Source organism: Manis javanica, chromosome 1 (genome assembly GCF_040802235.1).
Source record: "Manis javanica isolate MJ-LG chromosome 1, MJ_LKY, whole genome shotgun sequence".
Lineage (NCBI taxonomy): Eukaryota > Metazoa > Chordata > Mammalia > Pholidota > Manidae > Manis > Manis javanica.
Window position 1 is genome coordinate 10,976,937 of NC_133156.1, and position 15,610 is coordinate 10,992,546.

A 15,610-nucleotide genomic window follows, 5' to 3' on the forward strand; every position below is an offset into this window, starting at 1 on the left:
TTCTTGGGAAGAGCCAATGAGTGAATTGTCATGAAGACACAAAACCTCCGGAAGACTACTGGCCCTGAGGTCTCCATACAGTCGTAGGGCCACAAAATCAAGGCAGCCTCACTTTCCTGACTCACTTCAGGTTGATTTAGATCTGAAAGTGATCTGCAATAGGATTTACTTTCTAGGTCTCTCTGAAAAGTGAAGGTAAAAAATGGACGGTCCAGGGGGTGTCATGGTTTCTGAGTTCCCAAGGGCTGCTGTGTAATCACTCATCTGCAGGCATCAAGTCAAACTGAGGTCCTCTCCAGGATCAATGGAAAGGAACAGTTGACTAGGGAATTATTTTCTATGGTTAAGTACCAATTTATACCTGCAAAATAGTGTAGGAATGTATATGAAGAATAACTTGCAATATATACACATGGGTGCATTCCCTTCTATTTCTTCTTTTTTTAATTTTTTATTAAGGTATGATTGATATACACTCTTATGAAGGTTTCACATGAGAAAACCAGGTGGTTACTACATTTACCCACATTATCAAGTCCCCACCCATACCCCAATGCAGTCACTGTCCATCAGTGCAGCAAGATGCCACAGATCCACTATGTGCCTTCTCTGTGCTACACTGTTCTCCCTGTGATCCCCCACACCATGTGTACTAAATACAATGCCCCTCAGTCCCCTTCTCCCTCCCTTTTCACCTGCCCTCCCACACCCCTCCCCTTTGGTAACCTCTAGTTCATTTGTGGAGTCTCTGAGTCTGCCATTTTGTTCCTTCAGTTTTGCTTCATTGTTATACTCCACAAATGAGGGAAATCATTTCGCATTTGTCTTTCTCTGCCTGGCTTATTTCACTGAGCATAATGTCCTCCAGGTCCATCCATGTTGCAAATGGTAGGATTTGTTTCTTTCTTATGGCTGAATAGTATTCCTTTGTGTATATGTACCACATCTTCTTTATCCATTCATCTACTGATGGACACTTAGGTTGCTTCCATATCTTGGCTATTGTAAAAAGTGCTGCGATAAACATAGGGGTGCATCTGTCTTTTTGAATCTGAGAACTTGCATTCTTTGGATAAACTCCAAGGAGTGGGATTCCCAGGGCAGAAGGTATTTCTATTTTTAGTTTTTTGAGGAACCTCCATATTGCTTTCCACAATGGTTGAACTAGCTTACATTCCCACCAGCATGTAGAAGGGTTCCCCTTTCTCCACATCCTCACCACCATTTGTTGTTCTTAGTCTTTTTGATGCTGGCCATCCTTCCTGGTGTGAGGTGCTATCTCATTGTGGTTTTAATTTGCATTTCTCTGATGATTAGTGATGTGGAGCATCTTTTCATGTGTCTGTTGGCCATCTGGATTTCTTCTTTGGAGAACTGTCTCTTCCTATCCTCTGCCCATTTGTTAATCGGGTTATTTGCTTTTTGGGTGTTGAGGTGTGTAAGTTCTTTATATATTTTGGATGTTAACCCCTTGTCAGATATGTAATTTATGAATATTATTCTCCCATACTGAAGGATGCCTTTTTGTTCTGTTGATGGTGTCCTTTGCTGTACAAAAACTTTTTAGTTTGATGTAGTGTCATGAGTTTATTTTTGGTTTTGTTTCCCTTTCTTGAAGAGATGGGTTCAGGAAGAAGTTGCTCATGCTTATATTCAGGAAATGTTTGCCTATGTTGTCTTCTAAGAGTTTTACGGTTTCATGACTTACATTCAAGTCTTTAATCCATTTCGAATTCACTTTTGTGTATGGTGTTATACAATAATCCAGTTTCATTCTCTTGCATGTAGCTGTCCAGTTTTGCCAACACCAGCTGTTGAAGAGGCTGTCATTTCCCCATTGTATGTCCATGGCTCCTTTATCATATATTAATTGACCATATATGGTTGGGTTTATATCAGAGCTCTCTAGTCTGTTCCATTGGTCTATGCATCTGTTCTTGTGCCAGTACCAAATTGTCTTGATTACTGTGGCTTTGTAGTAGAGCTTGAAGTTGGGGAGGGTCATGCTCCAAGCTTTATTCTTCCTTCTCAGAATTGCTTTGGCTATTCAGGGTCTTTTGTCGTTCTGTATGAATTTTAGGATGATTTTCTCTAGTTTGTTGAAGAATGCTGTTGGTATTTTCATAGGAACTGCATTGAATCTATAGATTGCTTTAGGCAGGATGGTCATTTTCACAATATTAATTCTTCCTATCCATGAGCACGGGATATATTTCCTTTTATTGGTATCTTCTTTAATTTCTCTCATGAGTGTCTTGTAGTTTTCAAAGTTAGGTCTTTTCACTTTCTTGGTTAGGTTTATTCCTAGGTATTTTATTCTTTTTGATGTAATTGTGAATGGAATTATTTCCTGATTTGTCTCTTGCTAGTTTATTGTTAGTGTCTAGGAATGCAACAGATTTCTGTGTATTAATTTTGTATCGTACAACTTTGCTGAATTCAGATATTAGATCTAGTAGTTTTTGAGTGGATTCTTTAGGGTTTTTTTAAGTACAATATCATGTAATCTACAAACAGGGACAGTTTGACTTCTTCCTTGCCAATCTGGATGCCTTTTGTTTCTTTGTGTTGTCTGATTGCCATGGCTAGGACCTCCAGCACTATGCTGAATAGAAGTGGGGAAAGTGAGCATCCTTGTCTTGTTCCTGATCTTAAAGGAAAAGCTTTCAGCTTCTTGCTGTTAAGTATAATGATGGCTGTGGGTTTGTCATATATGGCCTTTATTATGTTGAGGTACTTGCCCTCTGTACCCATTTTGTTGAGAGTTTTTATCAGGAATGGATGTTGAATTTTGTCAAATGCTTTTTCAGCATCTATGGAGATGATCACGTGGTTTTTGTCCTTTTTGTTGATGTGGTGGATGATGTTGATGGATTTTTGAATGTTGTAACATCCTTGCATCCCTGGCATAAATCCTACTTGATCATGGTGGATGATCTTTTTGATGTATTTTTTAATTTGGTTTGCTAATATTTTGTTGAGTATTTTTGCATCTATGTTCATCAGGGATATTGGTCTGTAATTTTCTTTTTGTGTGGTGTCTTTCCTGGTTTTGGTATTAGAGTTACGCTGGCCTCATACAATGAGTTTGGAAGTATTCCCTCCTCTTCTATTTTTTGGAAAACTTTAAGGAGAATGGGTATTATATCTTCACTAAATGTTTGATAAAATTCAGCGGTGAAGCCATCTGGTCCAGGGGTTTTGTTCTTAGGTAGTTTTTTGATTACCAGTTCAATTTCGTTGCTGATAATTGGTCTGTTTAGATTTTCTGTTTCTTCCTTGGTCAGCCTTGGAAGGTTGTATTTTTCTAGAAAGTTGTTCATTTCTGCTAGGTTATCCAGTCTGTTAGCATATAATTTTTCATAGTATTCTCTAATAATTCTTTGTATTTCTGTGGTATCCGTAGTGATTTTTCCTTTCTCATTTCTGATTCTGTTTATGTGTGTAGACTCTCTTCTTTTCTTGATAAGTCTGGCTAGGGGTTTATCTATTTTGTTTATTTTCTTGAAGGACCAGCTCTTGCTTTCATTGATTCTATCTATTGTTTTATTCTTCTCAATTTTATTTATTTCTGCTCTAATCTTTATTATGCCCCTCCTTCTACTGACTTTGGGCCTCAATTGTTCTTCTTTTTCTAGTTTCATTAATTGTGAGTTTAGACTGCTTATATGGGATTGTTCTTCTTTCTTGAGGTAGGCCTGTATTGCAATATACTTACCTCCTAGCACAGCCTTTGTGTCCCACAGATTTTATGGTGTTGAATTGTCATTTGTCTCCATATATTTCTTGATCTGTTTTTATTTGGTCATTGATCCATTGGTTATTTAGGAGCATGTTGTGAAGCCTCCGTGTGTTTGTGGGATTTTTCATTTTCTTTGCATAATTTATTTCTAGTTTCATACCTTTGTGGTCTGAGAAACTGGTTGGGACAATTTCAATCTTTTTGAATTACTGAGGCTCTTTTTGTGACCTAGTATATGATCTATTCTTGAAAACGTTCCATGTGTACTTGAGAAGAATGTGTATTCTGTTGCTTTTGGGTGTAGAGTTCTGCAGATGTCTGTTAGGTCCATCTCTTCTAATGTGTTGTTCAGGGCCTCTCTACTTGTCTTCTGTCTGGTGGATCTGTCCTTCAGAGTGAGTGCAGTGTTGAAGTCTCCTAGAATGAATGCATTGCATTCTATTTCCCCTTTTAATTCTGTTAGTATTTGTTTCACATATGTGGGTGCTCCTGTGTTGGGAGCATAGATATTTATAATGGTTATATGTTCTTGTTGGATTGACCCCTTTATCATTATGTAATATCCTTCTTTGTCTCTTGTGACTTTCTTTGTTTTGAAGTCTATTTTGTCTGATACAAGTACTGCAGCTCCTGCTTTTTTCTCTCTGCTAGTTGCATGAAATATCTTTTTCTATCCCTTCACTTTTAGTCTGTGTATGTCTTTGGGTTTAAAGTGAGTCTCTTATCGGCAGCATACAGATGGGTCTTGTTTTTTATCCATTCAGTGACTCTATGTCTTTTGATTGGTGCATTCAGTCCATTTACATTTAGGGTGATTATCAATAGGTATGTACTTATTGCCATTGCAGGCTTTAGATTCATGGTTACCAAAGGTTCAAGGTTAACTTCCTTACTAAGAGTCTAACTTATCTCATTTAATATGCTATTACAAACACAATCTAAGGGTACTTTTCTTTTTCTCCTCCTTTTTCTTCCTCCTCCATTCTTTATATATTAGGTATCATATTCTGTACTCTTTGTCTATCCCTTGATTGACTGTGGGGTTAGTTAATTTAATTTTGCATTTGCTTAGTAATTAGCTGTTCTACTTTCTTTACTGTGGTTTTATTACCTCTGGTGACAGCTATTAAACCCTAGGAACACTTCTACCTATAGCAGTCCCTCCAAAATAGACTGTAGAGATGGTTTATGGGAGGTCAATTCTCTCAGCTTTTGCTTATCTGGAATTTGTTTAATCCGTCCTTCAAATTTAAATGATAATCTTGCTGGGTAAAGTAATCTTGGTTCCAGGCCCTTCTGCTTCATTGCATTAAATATATCATGCCATCCCTTCTGGCCTGTAAGGTTTCTGCTGAGAAATCTGATGATAGCCTGATGGGCTTTCCTTTGTATGTGATCTTATTTCTCTCTCTGGCTGCTTTTAACAGTCTGTCCTTATCCTTGATCTTTGCCAATTTAATTACTATATGTCTTGGTGTTGTCTTCCTTGGGTCCCTTGCACTGGGAGATCTGTGGATCTCCATGGCCTGAGAGACTATCTCCTTCCCCAGATTGGGGAAGTTTTCAGCAATTACCTCCTAAAAGACACTTTCTATCCCTTTCTCTCTCTTCTTCTTCTGGTATCCCTATAATGTGAATATTGTTCCATTTGGATTGGTGACACAGTTCTCTCAATATTCTTTCATTCTTAGAGATCCTTTTTTTCTCTCTGTGCCTCAGCTTCTTTGTATTCCTCTTCTCTAGTTTCTATTTCATTTATCATCTTCTCCACTGTATCCAGTCTGCTTTTAATACCCTCCATCGTGCTCTTCAATGATTGGATCTCCGACCTGAATTCATTCCTGAGTTCTTGGATATCTTCCTGTACCTCCATAAGCATGTTGATGATTTTTATTTTGAACTCCCTTTCAGGAAGAGTCATAAGGTCCATGTCATTTAAATCTTTCTCTAGAGTTATATTAATTTTACTCTCGACCAGGTTTCTTTCACATTTCGTATTTGTATATGGTGCCCTCTAGTGTCCAGAAGCTCTACTCTTTGGAGCTGTTCAGCCCCTGAAGCAATGTCAAGGGTTGCAGGGGAGTCGGTATTGGTGCCTGGAGAGAGGAAAGAGCTGTTTCCTGCTTCCCAGCTGCTGTGCCTGTCTCCACTGCCTGAACCAGTGGGCCAAGCACACAGGTATAAGCTTTTGTCCCAGAGCAGCCGGATATGGATCCCTGCTTTCCAAAAGCGGCTGGGATCTCAGTCTCTCCAGGTATTCTGCCTGTCTTAGATGGCCAACCCCATAATCACACAAGTATCATGAAAGCACCATGAAATGTAGGTTTGTGTTCCCAGAGCAGATCTCCAGAGTTAGGTATTCAGCAGTCCCAGGCCTCCAGTCCCTCCCTGCTCAGTTTCTCTTTCTCCCGCTGGTGAGCTGGGGTGGGGGAAGGGCTTGGGTCCTGCCGGGCCACAGCTTTGGTATGTTACCCTGTTCCACGAGGTCTACTCTTTTCTCTGGGTGTATGCTGTCTGGCACAGTCCTCTTTCCTATTGCTCTCTCAGGATTTGTTGTATTAATTATATTTTCATATTATATGTGGTTTTAGGAGGAAACCTCTGTCTCACCTCTCATGCTGCCATCTTTAATTCCACCTCCCTCCTCTTTCTGCTATGTACAGTCATATTACTGAATGTCTTTATAAAGTGAAAACTATACAATGAGGTAAACTAGTCTGGGTGCTTGAAAGGGTATGAGAACATTGCTCTTGTAGTCTTGTAGTTATTAGCTGATTCAATTCATGAAATGGTTGTGTTCTACTCTAAAAATAGGCCCAATAACCATCATAAACACTTCTTTGAACTGCCATCACTCAGGGGTTGACAGGTATCAAACTGTACGTTTCTAACTCATCCTGAGAAATACATCAGATCAGAACATGTAATGGTCTCTTAACATAAAGAATTTCATTTGTATGTACTCTGTTGGAAAGGTTGAAAAAACAGTTGAAAAACAATTCGAATTACAGAGAGAGCTATGGGTAATAAATAACATTTCAGAAATCAAAATTTCTGAGAACCCCTATTACCTGCATGGAGTGGAAGAGGGGTTTTTATTGACTCTCCCGCACCCCTTGCCCCGAATTTAGCATATGGTTGGAGCTCAATAAATAGCTTTCAATAAGTGGTGTGCTAAGTGCCACCTCAAGGAATTTCACCCATTCCTTAGCAATTCACTTCAAAAGAGATAAAGATGACTTCTGCCCTTGGTAAGCAGAAACTTGAGGAGAGTAACTGAAGGCAGCACAATCCGCATGTGGCGCCGGGTCCTGTGGCAACAGATGGAGAAGGAGCAGATGCTGAGGGAAACCCCTGTGCACCCGGCCATGTCCAGGGGAGACAAGCACCATCCAGCGGCAAGTTACTCGCAAGAGGCCCCCGCTCTGCACTTACCTCCTGCCTCTTTTCTTCTGGACCTGAAACCCCACAGGGGCTCTGCTGAGGGTGGCTGCTGGCTCCGCTGTCCTCACCACCTTCGCCACAGGTGGCTTGCTCTGAATCCTGCAGGGACACAGGCCCCTGCCCCCTCCGAGCAAGACCCTCTGCCCTTTCCTCACTGTCCCCTGAACACAGGGACTGTGCACTGAGACGGCTCCCAGCGCCTGGGCTCTGGGGGCCGGAAGGCTTCGGTGTGGTGGGCCTCAGGGGAGTGGAGGGTTGCTCCAGGTCAAATGAGAACTGGCTCCCAGGGGGTGCTGCACCCCAGGCTTTGCTCGACACTTGGCAGGCAATCGGGCCCGATACGGCGCTGCTGGCGCACAGACAGGTGCTTGCCGCCGCCCCGGAGCTGCTACCTTCCAGGGGCACAAGGGCTGCTTCCACGGCTGCCCGGGACACTGGCAGCAGGGCAGCCCCGAGGCCCGGGGACCCCGCGCACCTGCTTCGCACGCGATCCAGCTCAGCGCCCGAGGACGCCCGGCGCGAGTAGTCATCGTGCAGCAGGCTGTGCAGCTGCAGCCGCCTGCCCACCTCGGGCGACCCACCACAGGTGCGCTCTCCCCCCTGGGCCAGGTCGGTGGCACTGCCCAGGAGCCTCCGGACTCGGCCCAAGCCCTTGGCCTGGAGCGGGCTCCTCCAGCGCCGCGGCCTCCGTGTGGGCCCACTGAGCCTCTCCGCGTCAGCCACCGAGCTGCTGGACGTCCTGCGCAGTGCCAGCCTCGCCTGCGTACCCCTGGGCTCCAGGGGGTCCAAGGCGGCCTTGCGTGGGAAGGGGCCTCTGCTTAGGAGGCTCAGGGTGTCGGTGCTCCTGCTCCTCCCAAGGGTGCTGCTGCTGCTCTCAGGCTCCATCACCAGAAGCCCACACCCCGGGGGACCCCGGCAGCCCGGGCACAGCTCCTGGCCGCGGCCCTGCAGGCTGAGGCGGCCCGGGCCGTAGGCGCGGCGGAGGCTGCGGGAGCGGTGCGTGCTCCTCTGGAAGGCATCATCTGCATCCTCGGGGTCCGAGCAGTCAGATGTGGCCCCTGGCCCCGGCCCGTGTATGGCGCCATTCGGGGCAGTCCTGCCCAGGTTGGGCTCTGAGGCATCTCCCTTGGATGCACCTGCTGCCGCTCGGTTCTGAATTCCCTGAAGGACTGAAGACTTCAATTTTTTAAAAGATCCCATTTTCCGAAAGGAGGCGAGGGCGTTCCACGTGGAGGTCTGTCCCACCACGACCCCGGAGCGCGGCCTCTCAGGGAGGGCGCCTGTCCTCTTCCTGCTCACTGAGAAGAGGCGAAGGAGCTTGGCGGGGCTGAGCCTGGCGTCCGGCGCTTGCACCTCGGGGCCGTGACTGCCGCTGCACCCCCCATTCTGGCACGCTGGGTAGGTCACCATTTTGGGGTCTTTCGGATCTGAGACTGAACAGGAAATTGCAGCAAGTCGCCCATGCCCATTCTGGGCTGTTGTCATGTTCTCTGGGCCGGGAACCCGTGGCCACAGGGCAGTGTGGTTCAAACCCACAGGTGCACCTGTGTCCAGTGGCCCCGGGTGCAGACCTGCATCTCCTGGGAGGCTGCTGGCCTGGCGTTCCCACCTGCTGTGCACATCAGGCTCCTCAGCTGTGTCCACCGCCTGCAGTGGAAAACAAAGCAGGGGTTAGCCATTTTCCCCCACAGAAGAGCCTCTGTAAGCAGAGGCTAGTTATTGTTTACTAATTGCTTACAAAAAAAACCACAAATCTCCCCATGACAGGGCTGATCAAAGAAAACTATTTCAAATTAAGTTACAATTTTACCTTGTTTTCCAATTCATTTCACATTAAAGGGAAGAATGCAAATACATTCTTTTAAAAAAATACTCATGGGGGAGGTGGAGCCAAGATGGCAGTGTGAGTAGAGCAGTGGAAATCTCCTCCCAAAAACATATATTTTTGAAAATACAACAAATACAACTATTCCAAAAAGAGAGACCAGAAGACACAGGACAACAGCCAGACTATATCACATCCACACCTACAAGAACCCAGCGCCTCGCGAAGGGGGTAAGATTCACATCCACACCTGCGAGAACCCAGCACCTTGCAAAGGGGGTAAGATACAAGCCGTGGCCCGGCGGGACCCGAGTGACCCTCACCCCAGCTCCTGGCAGGAGGAGAGGAGTCAGAGGGAGAGGGGTCCCAGGACTGCTGAACACCCAGCCCTAGCCACCCGCACTGGAGCGCAGACACACAGTCCATGGGGTGCTGGGTACTGGGGAAACGGGACAGAAAAACCTGTGAGTGGGTACCCACAGCCAGTGCTGCTGGGACAAAGAAAAGCGAGTGCTTTTTGAAAGTCTTAAAGGGACAGGGACCCCACAACTGGACAGAGGCATCCCAGGACACTTAGCCCAGCAGCTGGGAATCCCAGGGAACTCCGGGCGCCCCAACCCCCTGGGCGGCAATGCAGCTCCGAGGCCCCTCATGGAGATAAACAGCCTCTGGCCCAATTCCCCTCCTGCGCGACTCCGCCATAGAGGCAGTGGCCACGCCCACAGCAACCAAGCATGGAGCTTCCTTCACAGCGGCCAGGCAAGAATCAGACACTCCATCTGCACGCAGCTGCCCAGCACAGGTCACTAGAAGTCACTGTTGTCCCAGGAGAGGAAGGCCACAAACTAGCAAGAAGGAACATTCTCCCAGCCAACACACGCATCAGCTCCCCGCAACTACCTCTATCACAATGAAAAGGCAGAAGAACTTGATACAGACGATTTTAACCCAGACAGTCTCCCCTTAAGAGGAATCTGGGAGATAGACCTAAACAATCTTCCTGAAAAAGAATTTAAAAGTAAGGTCATAACCATGCTGATGGACTTGCAAACAAATATGCAAGAGCTAAGGAAAGAGAATATAGAAATAAAACAATCTCTAGAAGGATTTAAAATCAGAATGGATGAGATGTAAGAGGCCATTGATGGATTAGAAACCAGAGAACAGGAACACATAGAAGCCTACGCAGAGAGAGATAAAAGGATCTCCAGGATTGAAACAACATTAAAAAAACTGTGTGACCAATCCAAATGGAACAATATCCACATTATAGGGGTACCAAAAGGAGAGAGAAAAAGGGATAGAAAGTGTATTTGAAGAAATAATTGCTGAAAACTTCCCCAAACTGGGGGAGAAATGGTCACTCAGACCACAGAAATACACAGAACCCCCAACAGAAGGGACCCAAAGAGGACAACACCAAGACACATAATAATTAGAATAGCAAAGCTCAAGGACAAGGACAGAATTTTAAAGGCAGCCAGAGAGAAGAAAAAGGTCACCTACAAAGGAAAACCCATCAGGCTATCATCAGACTTCTCAAAAGAAACCTTACAGGCCAGAAGGGAATGGCATGAGATATTTAATGCAATGAAACAGAAGGGCCTTGAACCAAGAATACTATATCCAGCACGATTATCATTTAAATATGAAGGAGGGATTAAACAATTCCCAGACAAGCAAAAGTTGAGGGAATTTGCCTCCCACAAACCACCTCTACAGGGTATTTTAGAGGGACTGCTCTAGATGGGAGCACTCTTAAGGCTAAATAGATGTCACCAGAGAAAATAAAATCACAGCAAAGAAAGCAGACTAACCAAATACTAACTAAAGGCTAAAAATAAAATCAACTACTCACAAAGCAGTCAAAGAAAACACAGAAGAGCACAGAATAAAACACCCAACATATAAAGAATGGAGGAGGAGGAATAAAAAGGGAGAGAAATAAAGAATCATCAGACAGTGTTTATAATAGCTCAATAAGCAAGTTAAGTTAGACAGGAAGATATTAAAGAAGCTAACCTTGAACCTTTCGTAGCCATGAATCTAAAGCCTGTAATGGCAATAAGTACATATCTTTCAATAATCACCCTAAATGTAAATGGACTGAATGCACCAATCAAAAGACACAGAGTAAAAGAATGGATAAAAAAACAAGACCCATCTATGCTGCTTACAAGGGACTCACCTCAAACCCAAAGACATGCATAGGCTAAAAGTCAAGGGTTGGAAGAAGATATTTCATGCAAACAACAAGGAGAAAAAAGCAGGTGTTGCAGTACTAGTATCAGACAAAATAGACTTCAAAACAAAGAAAGTAACAAGAGATAAAGAAGGACATTACATAATGATTAGGGTGTCAGTCCAAAAGAGGATAAATCCATTATAAATATATATGCACCCAACACAAGAGCACCAGCGTCTGTGAAACAAATACTAACAGAACTAAAGGAGGAAATAGAATGCGATGCACTCATTTTAGGAGACTTCAACACACCACTCACTCCAAAGGATAGATCCACCGGTCAGAAAATGAGTAAGGACACAGAGGCACTGAACAACACACTAGAACAGAAGGACCTAATAGACATCTATAGAACTCTATACCCAAAAGCAACAGGATACACATTCTTCTCAAGTGCACATGGAACATTCTCCAGAATAGACCACACAATAGACCACAAAAAGAGCCTCAGTAAATTCCAAAAGACTGAAATCCTACCAACCAACTTTTCAGACTACAAAGGTATAAAACTAGAAATAAATTGTACAAAGTAAGCAAAAAGGCTCACAAACACATGGAGGCTTAACAACATGCTCCTAAATAATCAATGTATCAATGACCAAATTAAAATAGAGATCCAACAATATATGGAAAACAAATGACAACAACAACCCAAAGCCCCACTTCGGTGGGACACAGCAAAAGCAGTCTTAAGAGCAAAGTATATAGCAATCCAGGCATATTTAAAGAAGGAAGAACAATCCCAAATGAATAGTCTAACATCACAATTATCAAAATTGGAGAAAGAACAAATGAGGCATAAAGTCAGCAGAAAGAGGGACATCATAAAGATCAGAGAATAAATAAATAAAATTGAGAAGAATAAAAAAATAGAAAAAAAATCAATGAAACCAAGGGTTGGTTCTTTGAGAAAATAAACAAAATAGATAAGCCTCTAGCCAGACTTATTAAGAGAAAAAGAGAATCAACACACATCAACAGAATCAGAAACGAGAAAGGAAACCTCACGACGGACGCCACAGAAAGACAAAGAATTATTAGAGAATACTATGAAAACCTGTATGCTAACAAGCTGGAAAACCTAAAAGAAATGGACAACTTTCTAGAAAAATACAACCTTCCAAGACTAACCAAGGAAGAAACACAAAATTCAAACAAACTAATAACCAACAAAGAAATTGAATCAGTAATTAAAAAACTACCCAAGAACAAAACCCCCTGGACCAGATGGATTTACCTCAGAATTTTATCAGACATACAGAGAACACATAATACCCATTCTTCTTAAAGTTCTCCAAAAAACAGAAGAGGAGGGAATATTCCCAAACTCATTCTATGAAGCCAACATCACCCTAATACCAAAACCAGGCAAAGACCCCATCAAAAAAGAAAATTACAGACCAATATCCCTGATGAACGTAGATGCAAAAATACTCAACAAAATATTAGCAAACCGAATTCAAAAATACATCAAAAGGATCATACACCACGACCAAGTGGGATTCATCCCAGGGATGCAAGCATGGTACAACATTAGAAAATCCATCAACATCATCCACCACATAAATAAAAAGAACAAAACCACATGATCATCTCAATAGATGCTGAAAAAGCATTCGACAAAATTCAACATCCATTCATGATAAAAACTCTCAACAAAATGGGCATAGAGGGCAAGTACCTCAACATAATAAAGGCCATATATGACAAACCCACAGCCAACATCATACTGAAAGGCAAGAAGCTGAAAGCTTTTCCTCTGAGAGCGGGAATAAGATAGGGATGCCCACTCTCCCCACTATTATTCAATATAGTACTGAAGGTCCTAGCCATGGCAATGAGACAAAACAAAGAAATACAAGGAATCCAGATTGGTAAAGAAGAAGTTAAACTGTCACTATTTGCAGATGACATGATACTGTACATAAAAAACCCTAAAGAATCCACTCAAAAACTATTAGATCTAATGTCGGAATTCAGCAAAGTTGCAGGATACAAAATTAACACACAGAAATCCGTGGCTTTCCTATACACTAACAATGAGCTAATAGAGAAATCAGGAAAACAATTCCATTCACAAAAGCATCAAAAAGAATAAAATACCTAGGAATAAACCTAACCAAGGAAGTGAAAGATCTATACCCTGAAAACTACAAGACACTCTTAAGAGAAATTAAAGAGGACACTAACAAATGGAAACTCATCCCATGCTCCTGGCTAGGAAGAATTAATATCATCAAACTGGCCATCCTGCCCAAAGCAATATACAGATTCGATGCAATCCCTATCAAATTACCAACAGCATTCTTCAACGAACAGGAACAAATAGTTCTAAAATTCATATGGAACCACCAAAGACCCCGAATAGCCAAAGCAATCCTGAGAAGGAAGAATAAAGTAGGGGGGATCTCACTCCCCAACTTCAAGCTCTACTACAAAGCCACAGTAATCAAGACAATTTGGTACTGGCACAAGAACAGAGCCACAGACCAGTAGAACAGAATAGAGACTCCAAACATTAACCCAAACATATATGGTCAATTAATATTCAATAAAGGAGCCATGGACACACAATGCGGGAATGACAGTCTCTTCAACAGATGGTGCTGGCAAAACTGGACAGCTACATGTAAGAGAATGAAACTGGATCACTGTCTAACCCCATACACAAAAGTAAATTTGAAATGGGTCAAAGACCTGAATATAAGTCATGAAACCATAAAACTCTAAGAAAAAAACATAGGCAAAAATCTCTTGGACATAAACATGAGCAACTTCTTCATGAACATATCTCCCCAGGCAAGGGAAACAAAAGCAAAAATGAACAAGTGGGACTATATCAAGCTGAAAAGCTTCTGTACAGCAAAAGACACCATCAACAGAACAAAAAGGTATCCTACAGTATGGGAGAATATATTCATGAATGACAGATCCAATAAAGGGCTGACATCCAAAATATATAAAGAGCTCACACAGCTCAACAAACAAAAAAGCAAATAATCCAACTGAAAAATGGGCAGAGGAGCTTAACAGACAGTTCTCCAAAGAAGAAATTCAGATGGCCAACAGACACATAGAAAGATGAAAAGATGCTCCACATCGCTAATCATCAGAGAAATGCAAATTAAAACCACAATGAGATATCACCTCACACCAGGAAGGACTGTCACCATCCAAAAGACAAACAACAACAAATGTTGGCGAGGTTGTGGAGAAAGGGGAACCCTCCTACACTGCTGGTGGGAATGTAAACTAGTTCAACCATTGTGGAAAGCAGTATGGAGGTTCCTCAAAATGCTCAAAATAGAAATACCATTTGACCCAGGAATTCCACTTTTAGGAATTTACTCTAAGAATGCAGAAGCCCAGTTTGAAAAAGACAGATGCACCCATATGTTTATCGCAGCACTATTTACAATAGCCAAGAAATGGAAGCAACCTAAATGTCCATCAGTAGATGAATGGATAAAGAAGATGTGGTACATATACACATGGAATATTATTCAGCCATAAGAAGAAAACAAATCCTACCATTTACAACAACATGGATGGAGCTAGAGGGTATTATGCTCAGTGAAATTAGCCAGGTGTAGAGACAACTATCAAATGATTTCACTCATATGTGGAGTATAAGAACAAAGAAAAACTTAAGGAACAAAACAGCGGCAGAATCACAGAATCCACGAATGGACTAACAGTTACCAAAGGGAAAGAGACTGGGGAGGATGGGTGGGAAGGGAGGGATAAGGGCGGGGAAAATGAAAGGGGGCATTATGATTAGCATGTGTAATGTGGGGGGATGCACGGGGGAGCACTGTGCAACACAGAAGACAAGTAGGGATTCTGCAGCATCTTAGTGCACTGATGGACAGTGACTGTAATGGGGTTTGTGGGGGGAATTTGGTGAAGGGGGGAGCCTAGTAAACATAATGTTCTTCATGTAATTGTAGATTAATGATACTAAAATAAACAAAAAAAAATACTCTTGGGTTGTACATTCAATATGACAGTAAATTCTTGAATCCATTGAAACTTTAGGCTACACTTTTGGGAAAACTGCTGGAATACAAAAGCCAAGACATCATTCAAGACTCTGTCTTCTGTTTCTCTGAAACAGAAATTTTAATAAGCAAAAAAAAAAAAAACTTTTTCAAAATGTGTCACAGTGAAATGCCAGCCTACACTAAGTTAACACAGCTCACACCGAGTGCTTAGTGTGTGAGGACTAGTTAGTGCACGACAGTGCAACGGGCTGTGATGCAGACCAAGATGCCCTTGGCTGCCTCTCATCTACAGAATAGCCCAAAACTCTACTGAGACAGCTGCCAAGTGCTACAGGGACACATGAACCGGA

At 42.8% G+C, this 15,610-nt stretch overlaps 1 protein-coding gene across 7 annotated transcripts in view; it reads right to left on the minus strand.

The window, feature by feature from the left end:
- The window catches only part of SPATA13 (spermatogenesis associated 13), a 154,642-nt gene that overhangs the window by 77,699 nt on the left and 61,333 nt on the right, over positions 1-15,610 (minus strand). For all 7 annotated transcript variants that reach the window (XR_005054903.2, XM_036994702.2, XM_036994703.2 and 4 more), the window contains one exon: positions 7,178-8,833. Coding sequence is in view for 6 of the 7 variants with exons in the window: in XM_036994702.2 (XP_036850597.2) it covers positions 7,178-8,671 (1,494 nt within the window). In the remaining variant the exon portion in view is untranslated. Of the gene's footprint in view, positions 1-7,177; positions 8,834-15,610 lie in introns of those variants that run through there.